Source organism: Thunnus thynnus, chromosome 16, assembly GCF_963924715.1.
Source record: "Thunnus thynnus chromosome 16, fThuThy2.1, whole genome shotgun sequence".
In the NCBI taxonomy this organism is placed as follows: Eukaryota; Metazoa; Chordata; class Actinopteri; order Scombriformes; family Scombridae; genus Thunnus; species Thunnus thynnus.
The window spans coordinates 10,687,565-10,702,435 of NC_089532.1; the positions used below are offsets into that span (position 1 = coordinate 10,687,565).

Here is a 14,871-nt window from a genome sequence, read left to right on the forward strand (position 1 = left end):
ATCAATGCATCAATATCCATCAGAGGCTAATTTACAGTGTTTATTGATTTTACAAATATTATTGATGTAACCCCCTAAAGAATTGGTTTCGAGAATAGTGCTTTATCCGGTGTTTGTTTGTGTGTGTGTGTCTGTAGACCAACTTTAAAAAGAGTTGAAATATTCTAATATAATTATTATAAATGAAAAATATTGCTAAAGTCAATTTGATAATACTTGTAGTTGTAAAAGTTAATCAGGTGTCTGCATGTGTAATAAAATTTTATTTGCTTCAATTCCTTCATATCAAAACAGAAACAACAGGGTACAGATTAGAACCAGTGTACACAGATTCAGGAGGCAAAACAATCACAAACTCAACATCCACATACTCGCTTGTTTCTGGGCTTTCAAACACATCGCATGATTGAATTTGCAGATTGAGCTTGATCACTTCAAGGAAACATGGATGGGAGGTCTGGAGGTGTTGTTCAAGAATAACGTAAAGCCGAAAACATCTACATTTCCACGGCGACTGTCATTCATTTGAAAGCTCCAGAACAAGCGAGTTAAGTGGGCCTTGAGTTGAGATTGTTTTGTCAACTTCTGTTTCCAAGGTCAAAAATGAACGGTCAAGCTTTACACAGTTAAAGTCTACTATGAAAACAGTACAAAAGTTGGAAAAAAAACAAAGGCACACACAAACATCGGTCCATAAATTGATTACAGATTTTATTTTATTAAAAAGAATTTAGGTTCACAGAAAAAAAAACAGGCTTTTAGAGCATTTTAGGGCAACTGATGTCTACTGCACTGCAGAAAAGATCCAATTGTCTCTGATATTTACACGAGGACTGCCGAGCCAGCCAATGGGAGAAGTTGTAAATGATTGATTAACCAACAGTGGGTGAATAAAAGATGTATGGCTGGACACATAACCACATTCAAACGAATCTGTCAGACATAAAGATCCATCACTGCACTGGATATGAAAGATGAGAACAACAAATCTTTTAACTTCTTGGATCAGTTAACACTGTTTGCGAGTGTAAAAACTTGATTTGAGCGGTAAAATGAACAAACCCAACAAAGAATCTGCTGAAATACTGAACCATGAAAACGATTACAATCAGACCATACAGCGCTTAAAAGCTTGTATCCCACAGCAACAATCTGAGCTTAGTAACCATTAGATATGAGATACAGGTTGGGTGGGGAGGGGAGGGAGGGGGCGGGGGGTCTGGAATATAAGTATGTAGGCCACAATTTGGCAACGAACAAGATACATATTCAAGAAAAACCTGTACAAACATCAGACAAAAACAAAAACACACTTGATTTAAAACTTTAGTACTAAAGCTACAGAATTCAAAATATGTTTATTGTCTTTTTTTAAAACTTTTTTTTTTACTTCAAAAAGCTGTTATTTGGGTGTGTGTGTGTGTGTGTGTGTGTGTGTGTGTGTGCAGAACTGGGATCTGAAAGGGGCGGGGCTTTTGTCCGAGGTCGGGGAGGGGTGCGGCTTCACCGTCAAATGACAACGCTCGCTTCGCTTTTGACAGCACACACACACACAAGACAGTTACATCCTCCAAAGTCGGCCTACAATTGTTGACCTCTTGTGTGCATGTGTGACTACTGCACCATCATCACCAAACACTTTACACACACACACACATCACACACCAGCAGCACCACCACATACAAGGACTCAGATGGCAAACAGAGAGAGGAGAGAGAGAGAGAGAGAGAGGGGGGAGGGGGGGTTGGTGGGTTGTAATAAGAGCAAAGATATAGAACATTTAGTGTTGAGATCCTCTCTATGTTGGATTTAACCAGACGGATCGAAGTGCGACACCAAAAGTAGGGTGTGGGGGGGTGGGGAGGGGGGGGCTGTACAGAGTGTTACGCTGCTCTGTGCTGCTGATAGGGAGCGGAACCAAACAACTGTACATCTGTGTAACAGGGAACCGTAAAAACTGCAGGAAACTCGTCGGCCGGGCTGCAGGATTACTTAGCCAGAGCGCCATCAGAGCTAAACCAACAGGCTGAGGAGGAGGAGGAGAAGGAGGAGGAGGAGGAGGAAGAAGAAGAGGAGGAGCAGGATGAAGCTCTTGAATAATCTGGACTAGACTCTGGATCCTCCGGCCCACCTGAAAGAACAGGAGCGGATCCTCACTCGACACTTCCGGCCGATGCGGGATCCGTCAGCGGATCCACTTGACAAACATCCTTCCATCATGTCTTATAGAAAGAGAAAAGTACTTCGACAATGTTTTTTTTCTTCTTCTTAAGAGTGTGATTGGCAGGTGATCTGGGTTAGACGGCCCAAAACCTCTCTTCTGTTTAACTCCTGATTTGGATCCTGATCTTAGGATCGTTTGCCTCTTCTCAGATCAGAACATGGGCATGCTGAATCCCTGGAACAGCGGAGAGAGGAAGTAATTGTTAATAAAATCTCACAAAAGTGACCTCAGCGGCTGCAGTGTCTTTTTTCATAAAACTACTAGAGGGCCCCGAAGTCAAGTTGTCCAAATTCTACTCATAGTGGCTTTAAACATTCATTAACATACTGTATATAATTTGATATTAATGATTTACATACAAGGCTGCAACTAATGTTTTAATACTAATTTTCAATATTATTTCCCTTGTTTATTTATATTTTAAACCTATAGCAAACTAAATAAATAGAAGAACAGACTGCAGATTATTTTCGCAATAAAACACTTCAACAAAATGTCAGAAAATAGTTCCCAGAGGTCAAGGTAGCGTCTTCATCTTTCTTGTTTTGTCCAACCAACGGTTCAAAACCTGAAGATATTCAAGATTGCTATCATAAAGGGCTAAAGAACAGCAAATATGACCATTTTAGAGGCTGGAAGCAGATACGTTTTGCTTAAAAATTACAATCTGTTAATCAGTTATCAAAAAAGTTGCCGATAATTTATCGTTTCAACTCTACTTCCATAAATCAACTAAATGACTCAAACGTTTTACTTACCGACTCGTCCTCAATCATCGCTGCAGAGTCAAAGAAGTCTGGTCTTAATTCTGCTCTTTCACGTCTGTTCCTTGATGGCGGCTAGTGTGGCAAAAACCCCAAAGTAAAGACATTTAATAAAGAAGAAGAAGAAACTCAGACAAAAGAAACGGGGTCTGGAATTTCACAACTAAAGTTCAACAAGAGAAAGTGATGTTACTGACCAGGTCGATCACCATAGTGTCTTCAAACTCCTCGTTCATGTCCTCCAGCTGGCCCCGCGATGACATCATCACGTCTTCGAAGATCGGCTCTGCGTCATCCTCCATCAGCCCGCGCCTGGAGGTGAAGACAGATTTCATGTAATAACTTCTAAAGACTGACATCAGGTGATTTGCCAGAATCGAAGCTCAAACACACACTTACACAGTCTGCCGGACGCCCTGATTGCTGCGTGACTTGATGTAGTTCAAGGCCGTCCGGTCCTTCCTGCTCACCTCGTCCATCTTCTGCTGGCCGAGCCATGACATCTGCATCTGAGGACTGAAGACAAACAGGGCGGTCAACACACTCCGCTTTTATATTAATTCTATGTTCTTCCCTTTACATAAAAGGCTGATGTCCTACAATCAGTTCAGTATGTAAACGTGTATGTAGAGTGCTGTACTGTATGTGCGTGCACTGACTTGTGTACGAAATCGTTCTCTGATCCGGGTTCTGAGTCGGGGTCTGGCAAGTGTTCAGCTGGTCTGTTCTCTCGGAGGACTGTTGAGGTGAGCTGAGGGGTCTGCAGCGCCCCCGGTGTCTGTAAGGTGTCATTCCGCATCAGCCATGAGCCCTCCACACTACTCTCCTCTGAAAATGAAGACACAAAGAAAGTTCACAATGTCATTTTTCCTGTAACAGAATTAGCGCAGCTAAGCAAACCCAGACAAAAATCTCAGTGCGTGCTCACCCTCGATGCGTTTCTTGTGTAGTGGCGGTCGTCCCTTCTTGCTGCGGACTGAGCCGGTCTTGCTACTGGAGCCCGATGTGACAGACATGTGGTCCTCGTCTCCTCCCGTCAGCAGGCTGTTTCTGTAGGAGATCAGCGGCAGCCACACGTCCTCTCGACGCTCCGACATCGACTCTGACATGAACTTCTCCAGGTACGAATGGCTGAGGAGACGTGCAGCATTTTAGGATTTAATTAGAATTCGTTTAGCGTGAAATTACAAGATAAAAGTTTGAGGTGACAGATTGAGTTTTGCAAAAGGAAAAAAAGATAGAAGGGAGTACTTACACTGTCTTTTTGTCTTGGCGGATTAGTTTGGAGGAGAATTCACTCAAGACCTCTAGGAAAGCCAGGTTGATCGGAGGAAACTCTGGACCTCGAGGATTCTGGTACTTAAATGCAAACTCTATTCCATCCCTGACAAGAGAGAGAGAGAGAGAGAGAGAGCAAGACAGAGAGAGAGCAAGACAGAGAGAGAGAGAGAGAGAGAGAGAGAGAGCAAGACAGAGAGAGAGAGAGAGAGTGAGGAAACATCAAAGACATAGTGAGAAAAAGGGGAATGAAAAAGAATGACAGAGTGAGTGACAAAGACATCAAAAGTGACATGAAAAGATTTTTTCTGACTTGCTAGCAGAACATTTTTTATACATTAAAGAAAAACTCCTGGTTTGGATGATTTTAAAAAAAGATGAGAGAAAAAGAAAGAGAGAGAGAGCTGAGACCAACAGCAAGCAAGAGAGAGAGAGAGCAACTGTGGTCAAGTGAGCTAGAGAGTGAATAAAGAGACGGAGTGGTGGTAGCGAGAAAGCCGGTGAATCAGATCAGTAAAATGTTATATATTGTTTCACAGCGGTTATGTTCTAGAGCACAAATAAACACGCCCACACCCCTCCGCACAACCCTGCGGCAGTGTGCCGCAACACCTGATTTAGTCTGGATACGGCCTTACTGAGCAGATTCACACATAGATATAGATCATCATGTTCATTTTAAAGGAACTCTTCAGTTTTAAAGATAGAACAGTAAAACGTTTATTTCCTATTTTAGTCTCGATCTTGAATAGCAATTAGTTTTTTTTTTGTGGTCAGACTTGGTGTTTATCTGCTCCTTTTGGTACCAGAGTACAAGATAAGATAACAAGTTAGCCAAATAATTTTAAGAAGTGTTAAAAGACATTATCCTCAACATGCATGACTCAGTCTAATTCCAAATCTTAAGTTTTGTTTTTCAATTTTAAGTAAGCATTACCAAGAAGTTACATATTTTTCACGTTTATCCTTTCTAATCCCACTTGAACTTAAACATCAGCTGTGGTTTTGTTGGTTTCCTCCCTGTCTGATTACATCTGTGAACCTGATCTAGTGTCCCCTTCAGGCTAGAGTGCTCATAATCGTACTTGTGCAGCGTGGCGACAGCCTCTCTGGTTTTGATCTGATCCAGGCCAAAGGTGAGGGCGAAGCGCCGGGCCAACTCCTTAATGCCGCTCACATGAGATGATGTTCGGTCCAGGTTGGGACCTTGATCCTGCAGCAGCTCGTTGAACAGCTGCAAGACAACACACACACACACACACACACACACACACACACACACACACACACACAAGCCCGTTGACAAAGAGTTTGTGGATGTGCACATAAAGAATTACTTTGTGTATGTATCTTGTATACAGTCTGTGTCACTGGCTCACCTGCTGCAGACTGAGGATGAGTGTCTTGGCGCAGAGAATCTTGTCCGTCTGTCTGGTTTTACTCAGAGTCTCTTTGATGATGTCGCCGTAATCATTATAGTACTGAAGAAAAAAACAAAACAGTCAGTTTGTTGAATTCCTGATGTTCGATCTCTGAAATTTTCAGCCGACAATTTCACACAAAACCTAAACAGATGTAAATAAACATTAAAAATCTCAACTTTGGTTGTCACTACTTTGTTTTTTAGAGCAAAATTGACTTTTTTCCTCTAAATCTCCTTGTTTATTTTGCCTGTATATCACTGTATTATAATCAGCGTGGCCTTATTAGTTCACTTTTATACCTTAACTCTAAACTGAATATTATTGCCAAGATAAGTCAGATTCACCCTGGAGAACACAGTCTCATTTTCACATTTATTTAGGAAATCAAAGATATTGTTAAGGATACTGAAACTGCTGCAAAACAAGATTGTGACTGTTGATTAACCCACTTAAAGTTATCTTGGGAGTTCTCTCTGTTTTTCATTTTGTCCATTTTAATGACTGTTCTTCCTCATGTTCTTGTTTTGAACCCATTACCTTCCTGACTGTGTTCCCCAGTATTTATGTCCTTTTCATATTGCCTTATTATTATTATTATATGTTGATCATATCAAGGTTTATGTCGAGTACAGATGAACAGCCACCTTCATGTAGTGTTTGAAGATGTCGGCAGCAGCGGGCATGTCTACGATGTCGTAGATGATGAGTTTGCAGAAAGCAGCGAGCAGGTTTCTCCTCTTGTGGAGAGCCTCGATCTTGTTGGCCTCGTCTTCCTCGTCTCCCTCTATGAGCAGACAGATAGAGAAATGGAAAAACAGAGGAAAATATTGAATGAAAAGGGGCACTTTTCATTTCTTCTTTTGTTAATTTTTATTAGAGTGCTCAGGGCTTGTAAAAAAAATATCTCTCTTACCCATGCTCTGGCTCTCATCGTCCTGGTCGATGAAGACGTGGTCCAGGACGAAGTTGAGCAGCTCGTTCTGCAGGGTGCTGTCCGGGTTGAAGACCAGCGGCTGGAGGCCCTCCCTGCCGCCGGAGACGAGCTGGTGACTGAAGATCATCAACAGGTCGCAGAGAAGCATGAACGCCTGAGGAAAGTAAACAAGTGAAGAGTTATGGTTTGATGGAAAATGTTACCAAAAAACATCCTTGTTTTGTTGAGGTAATGGGATGATTTTTTTTGTGGGGAAGGAAAAAAAAAAGGCCACCCATGATCATCAATAGTGTTTTGGATAATCTAAATAAACTGATCTAGATGAGGAAAAAAGGCTGCACTTTTAAAACCTCCTCTTAAAACATACTCGCATACACATTGCAACTTAGGTTTTGAAGATTCTTATATGAAACACAAGGTTCCCGCACAGTTAGTGTTTCAGAAATCCTCTAGTGCTTCCAGAAGTTGGCTTCTGTTACTGTAAATATTAAGGGTTCTTGATTGTGCCTGGGCCACACGAGCAGACCATAATCAGTCTTAGACTTTGAAGCTTATTCTTCTAAACAACAGAAATCACAACATGGAAAAATGACAGAAACCATTTTTCTTCCCGCATTTTTGGACAATAACAAAACTTTTCAAGTCCTGAAAATGTTTTTTTTCAATTCAATTTATTTTCTTCACTCTATATTTTCTATAATATATCAAACAAATACCTTCGATCGAGCCGTCATCAACATACAGTATCAGACATTGTGACGGTTATGACGATGTACACAATCAGCAGAAGACACTGTTTTTCTTACCTGCTCTTTGACTGGCGTGTTGACGTTGGACAGGCACTGCTGGCACACAGCCAGGAAAGACTTCACTACTCTCCTGAGAGCCACCAGGTCATCCTGTACATACAGACACACACACACACACACACACACACACACGCCATTAGCCATGTGTCACAAATAATGAGCACTTGAATAGAAATCGATATTAAATAGCAGTATCACTCAGGCTAAATGTCTTGCCCCGGATAATTGCACTAATGAAGTCATCAAACTTTAATGATTTTTATCTATCATCAACTAATGTAATTGAGGCAGAGGAATCAATATGTGTTGTGTTCCTGCAGGTCGAGTCTGTCAAAGGGCGCAGAGAGAGCACAGCGGGACATGGCAGACTGATCGACTAATGGTTACGTTTTGTTTATTTTTTTGATTCTTGATGCGCTGTCTGCCCAGGCCGCTGTAAACTACCAATTATGTAGCTTTAGTTTTTCTATTTTAGGGTGCGTTTTTAACATCTGGCCAGGCACAACAAATGAAAATGTTCGTTCTTTGCTAACTCAGGCTCATTTACAATCAATAAACATGGCTCCTATCGAATAAACAGATTGAAAAACAAAAAGATCCAGTACATAGTGTACATCCTGCAAAAGAAAGCAGCAGAGACTCACTCTTGTCTAGTTTAAATAAGGTCATGTATAACCATTAAGGTTAAAAGAGGTATCGATTGTATTCTAAACAAAATGTGGCTGCTTGTTTCAAATGTGTGACTATCACTCACTCTGTAGGACTATGAGTTAAACTTTAAAAGTCTGTGTTAACGGTGAAAAATAGAGTGACATATAATGGATGCTTGGGTCAGCCTCGGGGCCTGATGCCTGTGTGGTGTTTAAGTGTTAAATGAAGTAGATAGAGGGTAAGCCCTTGAATCGGGGATCAGCATCTTGTCCAGTAGTGAGATGGATTTTTACACTTAAGCCGCTCCACTCTGCAGAAATACAGATAAGCTCCTGTCCCTGTGGGCCGCAGAGGCTCAGACTTAACTCCGAGAACCCCTGACTGAGTATCAACATGGTTTCTGAGTGTGAGGTATTAAAGCTCTGTCGGTGGGGGGTGTGTCCTGCACCTTGCTGGGAGCCCCTTCTGTGATCTTAACCAGCTGCCAGAGGATGGAGTAGTGGGAGCACTGCAGGGCCTGGACGGCTATCTGCTCCGGCATGGAGCCCTGCTCGATGCCCGCCTTCAGCAGCCGGTAGCAGTTCCCGAACAAGTCCCACCGCGTCAAGTCGTGAGCGCTGAGGCAGGAGACGAGAGGAAAATAGACTTCACAGATGTGCTTTCATTCAAATTTACTGTAACTCATAAGCCGACTGGCGCTGCAGAGTTTGTTACTGTTTGATATATAATAGATGATATAATAAATGAAAGGTCAAAAGTAAAGAAAGTGTCTTACTTGTGGAAGGCTGTGAGTCTCTTGAGAGTAGATAAAACGTTGTAGATATCGTCATCATCAGCCTCCTCAGCCTGCAATACAACAAACACCTGTTAGTACATAAGGACTAGACTTGATATATTTTATTTCTCCTTACTCGAGCCCCCCCCCCTCCCAAAAAATACAAACTCAGAGCAGACATTTAAACCTTTGAAGCGTTTCCACTTCCACTGCAGCTGAACAGGAAAACCCTGTCCGTTGAGACTCAGAGAGGGAAGACTGTAACTGTGGAAAACATCCACTTTATTTGACTAGCTCAGACAGCTGCAGCCTCATATTATCATCAGATAAACTTTTTAAAAGTGTTTTGCTCAAAACGAGGACAGTGGATTTTGTCCCCCATTACTTACACTGTAAACGTGTTATGAAGGGATTTTCTAATGTCCAGTGTGAACAGGAGGAATGATCACAACAAGCAAAACCTGTTTCAATGCTCATTTGGACTCCTGACTATTGTTTTAAGACAGACTTGAAAAATAGTGAACCTATTCTTTAAGCTCAAAGGTGGGACAAAGTCCTACACAGTCATAGAGTCATAGAGTTCACACGATCAGTGACAGACGTGGTTGTGTGACGTTCAAACCTTGCCTACGTCTACTCGTCTGCACCCTTCCCCTGCAGCTCGAGGCTGAATTTCAAAGACAAGCCTCCCTCGAAAACACCACAGATCACAATTACACCCTTTTTCACCAATCCCTTCCAAACTTGCAACCGCCGCCTTATACGTCGTACCTCCTGCAGCAACTCTTCGACAGAGTGCGTGAAGCGGTCGCTCATCTCGTCGATGAGCTGCGAGCGAGCGATGTCCACGCGGTTCATGATGGTGTATTCTTCGGAGCAGAGGATGCTGTAGGTCTTACTGCAGGCCTCGAGCACGTCTATCTCGATGTGCTTCTCCACCACCAGCCGGATCTGCTTCAGCAAGGCGTCCAGGTGCTTCTCCATGCGCCCGGCGCTGTACACGTCCAGGTCGAAGAACTGGGGGATCTGGAGCAGGTTGGCTACCTTCTCTGAGTCTACCTGGTACTGTAGTAGCAAGAAGATGGAGAGACAGGAAATAGATAAAGAAGTCAGGAGATGTAGCGTCCAGAAAAAGGTCACAAGCTGAAAATAAAAGAACAGAGTGGGAAAACAACCTAACAAATCAGCTCATCAATCTGCACCTGACATTTGGCTTCTGCTCCTCAAATGGTCATTTACATTTTAAGTATTTAGCCAGCACACTTGTCCAGAGTGACACTCATTCAATAACACGTCTCAAGACTACATAAGTAACACCTCGATCGATCGTTTCGACAAACAGATCGATCACCCGGCCCATTTGTTAATCAGTGGCTCTCTGTCGCTGGCCCTGTGCGAGCTGCAGGCTACAGCTCGTCAAAGGTCTTACCTTGGACAACAACATGGGCAGAGCCATGATGAAGTGCTCTGTCAGTTTGTTCTTATCATCTATCTGCGTCTTCCTCTCCTTTGCTGTCAGCACCTGGACACACACACAGACACAAAACTTAGGGTCAAGTGAATTAGGGGTGTAAAAAATATGCAGGAAAGGTGTTAAAAATTAAACAAAATGGAAAGTTCTGTCCTCTCAACACGACCAGAAAGGGTTTAATGATGATATGATGTGTTATTCAGGTGTAGGAAAATTCTGCTTTTGCAATCTGTGTCCCCACTTTGCTTCTTGATCACACACAGATATGAGAAAACTTAAAAAAAAGCATGAAAAAGGAAACACGTTTTCAAATCTTGCTCAAGTCTTCTGTTTGCAGGTATTTTCACTTGGCATCTCATCTTACCCGTCTCACCTTCTACTAACCTCTTATGCAACTCAGACTGAACACTGAAAGAGCGGCCGAGGTGTATGTGACCTACCCGTTTGCCGGTGCCTCTGCCAACAGGTGGGTGTGCCTCTGCTGCCTGCCGGATGGTGCAAACCATCAACTCTATCAGCGCACTCTCCTGTCTGTCTGACAACACTGCAGACAGACAGACAGACAGATGAGGAGGAGCAAAGAAGACAGACACACAGAAGGGAGAGTCAGATTGTCAGTAAAGGTCAGGAAGAGATTGAAAGACTAAAAGAGACCAAGAGGGAGTTTCAAGGAATGAAATATCATTGCATCATCTCTTTTTCATTTCATAGACTTAAAGACAGAATGAGAACAGTGTGTGTGTGTCTTACACTCCTCTCCCTGTACAGGCTCCTCCAGCAGAAGTTCAGCCATACACTCCCAGTCTTTCAGCAGCTCCTGAGAACTTTCCCATAATGAGTCCACCAGATAGGCTGCATGCTCGTGGAGCTACACACACAAACACCACAGAACCAAACTTAGTACACGTGTGCAGGTTTTGGGGGAACTGTGTGAAAACTTGTGGCTAAAAATCACTTTTGCTGAATCAATATCCTCAAACTACAGCAAAGGTGTCTCATCTCATCGTGACATTTCACATCTAGGAGAGCGAAAGGTCACTAACCAATCGAGTAACTCAAATATTAGATATTATTAACTTTAATGTGCCAATATAACAGGATACTAATTCCTTTATTGGCACCAGGAGTGGGCGCCCTGATCATAAATCTCTCTCAGTAGCCACATAGAGAGTCCCTCCAATGATGTACAAGTGCCAATTTCAGGGTTTAACACACTCGATACACATACAAATAATGATATATTATTTAAAAACATCAAACAGTTCAACTTTAAATATTAAGTACCTTTACAATTTGTGTTGCTTGTGTGTAGTGTCAGTGATGATGTGTGTGAGTGTTACCTCGCTCTCCAGAAAGAAGAGCACCAGCATGCGGATGAGATTTCCGTTGGGACTGCTTCTCCCTCTGCGCTTAGCCAGCGCTTCTTCTGCCTGGGGGTCATGACGACTGAACAGTCTGACAGACAGAGAAGGAGAAATCAGGAGGGAAATCAGGGGAGCAAGTGAGAAGTGTACACACCATGATTAGATGGCAAATACGATACGACTGAAACATTATTTCAGGTCAAAATCATTTTAAGATCATTTAGAAAAGACCTCAGGATGGACTCACTTCCTGTGCAGGAATTCTCCAGCAGCAACAGCGACTGGCCGGTGGGCAGAGTAAACCAGGTGGTAAACGTTCTCACAGTCCTCGTTAGACAAAGCGTCTTCACTGCCCCTGCAGCAAACAGTCAGAACGGGTTACACTCAACACATAGATTTCAAAGTCGCCCTTATTGGCTCCACAGTAAAAATTAATAAGGAGTAAGAGGATCGAAACAACAGTGTAGCTTTAAGTTTAGCTTTAAACTGTGTGTAAACTGTGATTAAGGATGGAAACTGTTGCTTTTTAATGGTGACACCGAATCAAATGAAGTATGAGTTCATCTGAAAAACTTAAAGTGGTACTAAATGTATTAAGCATGAAAGGATTCCCCTGAAAGAGTGATCTGAGTGCTCAGTTTCACAAAGAACTACCTGTCCAGGATATTTGTGGGTCTTGTCACAATTTTGACAAATGTTTGTTTTTGATAACTTGACATTTCTGTGATAATGAACAGAATGAATATCAAAGAATATCAAAGCTACTCACTGCAGGATGAGCGTGACCAGTCTGATGGCCTCCACAGCCACATCGTACTCCTTATCCAGTGTCATTGATACAATACGATCCTGTCAAAACAGATAAGATTAGTACAGGGGAAAGAACTGGGATCAATAAGACAATTCTCTTTAGTAGTCACATCTTTTTTTTTTTTTTTTTTTAAATTTTAAGTGAGTCGTGATTCCGTTTTCTTTCTCGCTGGCGTTACCTTGAAGCGGTTGGTGAAAAGCTCTAGCTTGGGGAACAATTCACGGTTTGTGTACAGATTCTGCAGAGCCTTCAGACACTTCAGACGCACCTCTCCTTGCTGAAAAAAAAAAAAACGGAGAGACAGTTCAAGCTGAGCGAACATCGCAAAGAAAAGCAGTTCCTGGTGGGCTGGAGGCTGAAGGTTTGCGTAAATATCATCAGATCCTTTAAATTCATTCAGTAGTGGCGCGCTAATATATCAATAAAACAAGGCAGTATGAGGAAAAATGTAAGAATTTTCACCTAAAACAAGTGTGTTTGACTCACCCTATCATGTAGTGTCCAACCGACATATTTCAGGTAACTATCATTAAGGAAAGCATCGCTGTACATCTTCATCCACACTCCAATCTCCTCAATACAGATGGCTCTGATCTCAGCGATTGCGTCTCTGTGAATCAAAAGGGACGATCATCACTTTCATTTTTATGACCACAACGGCTCTGAGCTGCTGAGACAGGCAACAACTGAGAAACTCTAGTTGTATTTGACTGTTATTGACATATTTCTGGTCACTATTATCATTACAACTGACAGTAGGCTGCTGTTAAGTATCATTACAACCAGCTGAAGCAACATTATCTTTGAACAGATTTTAAATAATGATGGCAGCATAGACGTCGACAGGCGGGAATCGTACCTGTAGCGATGAACGAAAATGCCTTTGAAGATGGAGTTCATCATATTCTCGATCTCATCTTGGTTTTCCTGAAGCTGCACAGACAAAAAAAAACACAGATACAGACAAGACTGCAATTTCAAAAGACATTTGACAAACACTGTGTGATACAGCGCAGTATAGCTACAAGCTTTACAGTGATCACAGCCGTTATTCCTCGTTATTATATAGTTGCAAAGTCACATAAACACTAGCTAACCTCCTTCCTTTTCTGTAGCAGCAGTTCCAGCTTCTCGTTGGCTCTTTTTCCAGCTATCTTGTTCCTCTCGGCCTCGTACTGTCTCTGGGTGTTGTCCTGGTGAATGCTCAGGTTCAGCGCCACGTTCACCAGCGCTGTCATGAGCTTCATCGCTACGAGGAGGCAAACACATGCACGCATAAGGCTCAGGGATAAATACAAAAGCCTCAGACTGCAGCTCATGGGAAGTAAAGTTTTTGCAAAGTGCTGTACAAATACACATCTTGTTGTAAATTGTAATAATAAAACGGACTCATCAAATCGGTGCCGTTTACCTGCTAATGTGGACGTGTGTCTGAAGGCTCGGACTTGAGAGTCAGACAGCCCCGTGAGGAGGGAGATCACAGTGTCCATCATGTACTCGTCGTAGATGATGCTGTACTGACACTGGCGGATCAAAACGCTGATGAACTCGCAGAAGTTGTAGCGGAACTTTTTCCACATCGGCCCTGGCATGGTGAGAGGATAATCACCGCTGTCCTGTTGAGAAAAACATAGAAGCAGTGATCAGAGAGATGGACCTTCAAAGGACCTTGGTGCTGGCAAGCAAACCCTCCCACTGAAGTGTTTTTGCACAAGACATTTGATGAATATTTTCTTGCAGATGGTAAATGTAAGAGACTATCCCATTGTGCACTTCAGTGTCACAGTTAATTCAAAGAAATACTGGTTTTCTTCTGCTCAGCCAGCAGACAAATCCTACAGGGTCAGAAATGAGGTTCCACTGTGAGGTTCCAACCTGAGATGTTTTTAATATGTTTTGTTTGTTTATTTCTTTTAATTAATTCAAGAATAAAATTGATTTATAAAACAGTTTTAGGTCGTATCTGAGGGCAGATGTAATTATTAGTAGTAAATGAGGGCTATATATTATTATATATTATATTATATTATTATTATATATATTATATTAACATTCATTTGGCAAAAAATTACTCATAAACATGAACATACATGAGACTAGATATGTAATTGAAAGCTTGTCCACGTGCAATAAACAGTTTCCTGCTTCATCTATGGTTGAAACAATGAATTTTTGCTGTTTTTAAGATGTTATACGGTCATATTTATTGGAATTTACATGAGCATTATGTTTACATTGTTATCTACTATGGATTTATAGAAAGACATGTAAAAAAAGGGAAAACTTAGCTTAAGCTCAGCTTTTGTTGGCCAAATATTTTTGTTGGGGGACCAGATTTGGTCCATGGGCCACTATTTGCCTACCA

At 42.1% G+C, this 14,871-nt stretch overlaps 1 protein-coding gene across 1 annotated transcript in view; it reads right to left on the reverse strand.

The window, feature by feature from the left end:
• Nucleotides 1-686: 686 nt before the first annotated feature.
• Nucleotides 687-14,871, reverse strand: part of stag1a (STAG1 cohesin complex component a) — a 47,892-nt gene continuing 33,707 nt past the window's right edge. The window contains exons 7-32 of the mRNA XM_067615055.1: nt 13,918-14,122; nt 13,604-13,755; nt 13,366-13,439; nt 12,993-13,116; nt 12,685-12,783; nt 12,465-12,544; nt 11,943-12,050; nt 11,672-11,786; nt 11,082-11,199; nt 10,772-10,875; nt 10,290-10,382; nt 9,632-9,925; nt 8,861-8,931; nt 8,534-8,702; nt 7,432-7,524; nt 6,605-6,779; nt 6,336-6,475; nt 5,647-5,748; nt 5,353-5,501; nt 4,245-4,373; nt 3,918-4,120; nt 3,649-3,817; nt 3,389-3,505; nt 3,187-3,301; nt 2,984-3,064; nt 687-2,399 (exon numbers count right to left, since the gene is read on the reverse strand). Of these exons, the coding sequence (XP_067471156.1) occupies nt 2,376-2,399; nt 2,984-3,064; nt 3,187-3,301; nt 3,389-3,505; nt 3,649-3,817; nt 3,918-4,120; nt 4,245-4,373; nt 5,353-5,501; nt 5,647-5,748; nt 6,336-6,475; nt 6,605-6,779; nt 7,432-7,524; nt 8,534-8,702; nt 8,861-8,931; nt 9,632-9,925; nt 10,290-10,382; nt 10,772-10,875; nt 11,082-11,199; nt 11,672-11,786; nt 11,943-12,050; nt 12,465-12,544; nt 12,685-12,783; nt 12,993-13,116; nt 13,366-13,439; nt 13,604-13,755; nt 13,918-14,122 (3,303 nt within the window). The 3' untranslated portion in view covers nt 687-2,375. The remainder of the gene's footprint in view (nt 2,400-2,983; nt 3,065-3,186; nt 3,302-3,388; nt 3,506-3,648; nt 3,818-3,917; nt 4,121-4,244; nt 4,374-5,352; nt 5,502-5,646; nt 5,749-6,335; nt 6,476-6,604; nt 6,780-7,431; nt 7,525-8,533; nt 8,703-8,860; nt 8,932-9,631; nt 9,926-10,289; nt 10,383-10,771; nt 10,876-11,081; nt 11,200-11,671; nt 11,787-11,942; nt 12,051-12,464; nt 12,545-12,684; nt 12,784-12,992; nt 13,117-13,365; nt 13,440-13,603; nt 13,756-13,917; nt 14,123-14,871) is intronic.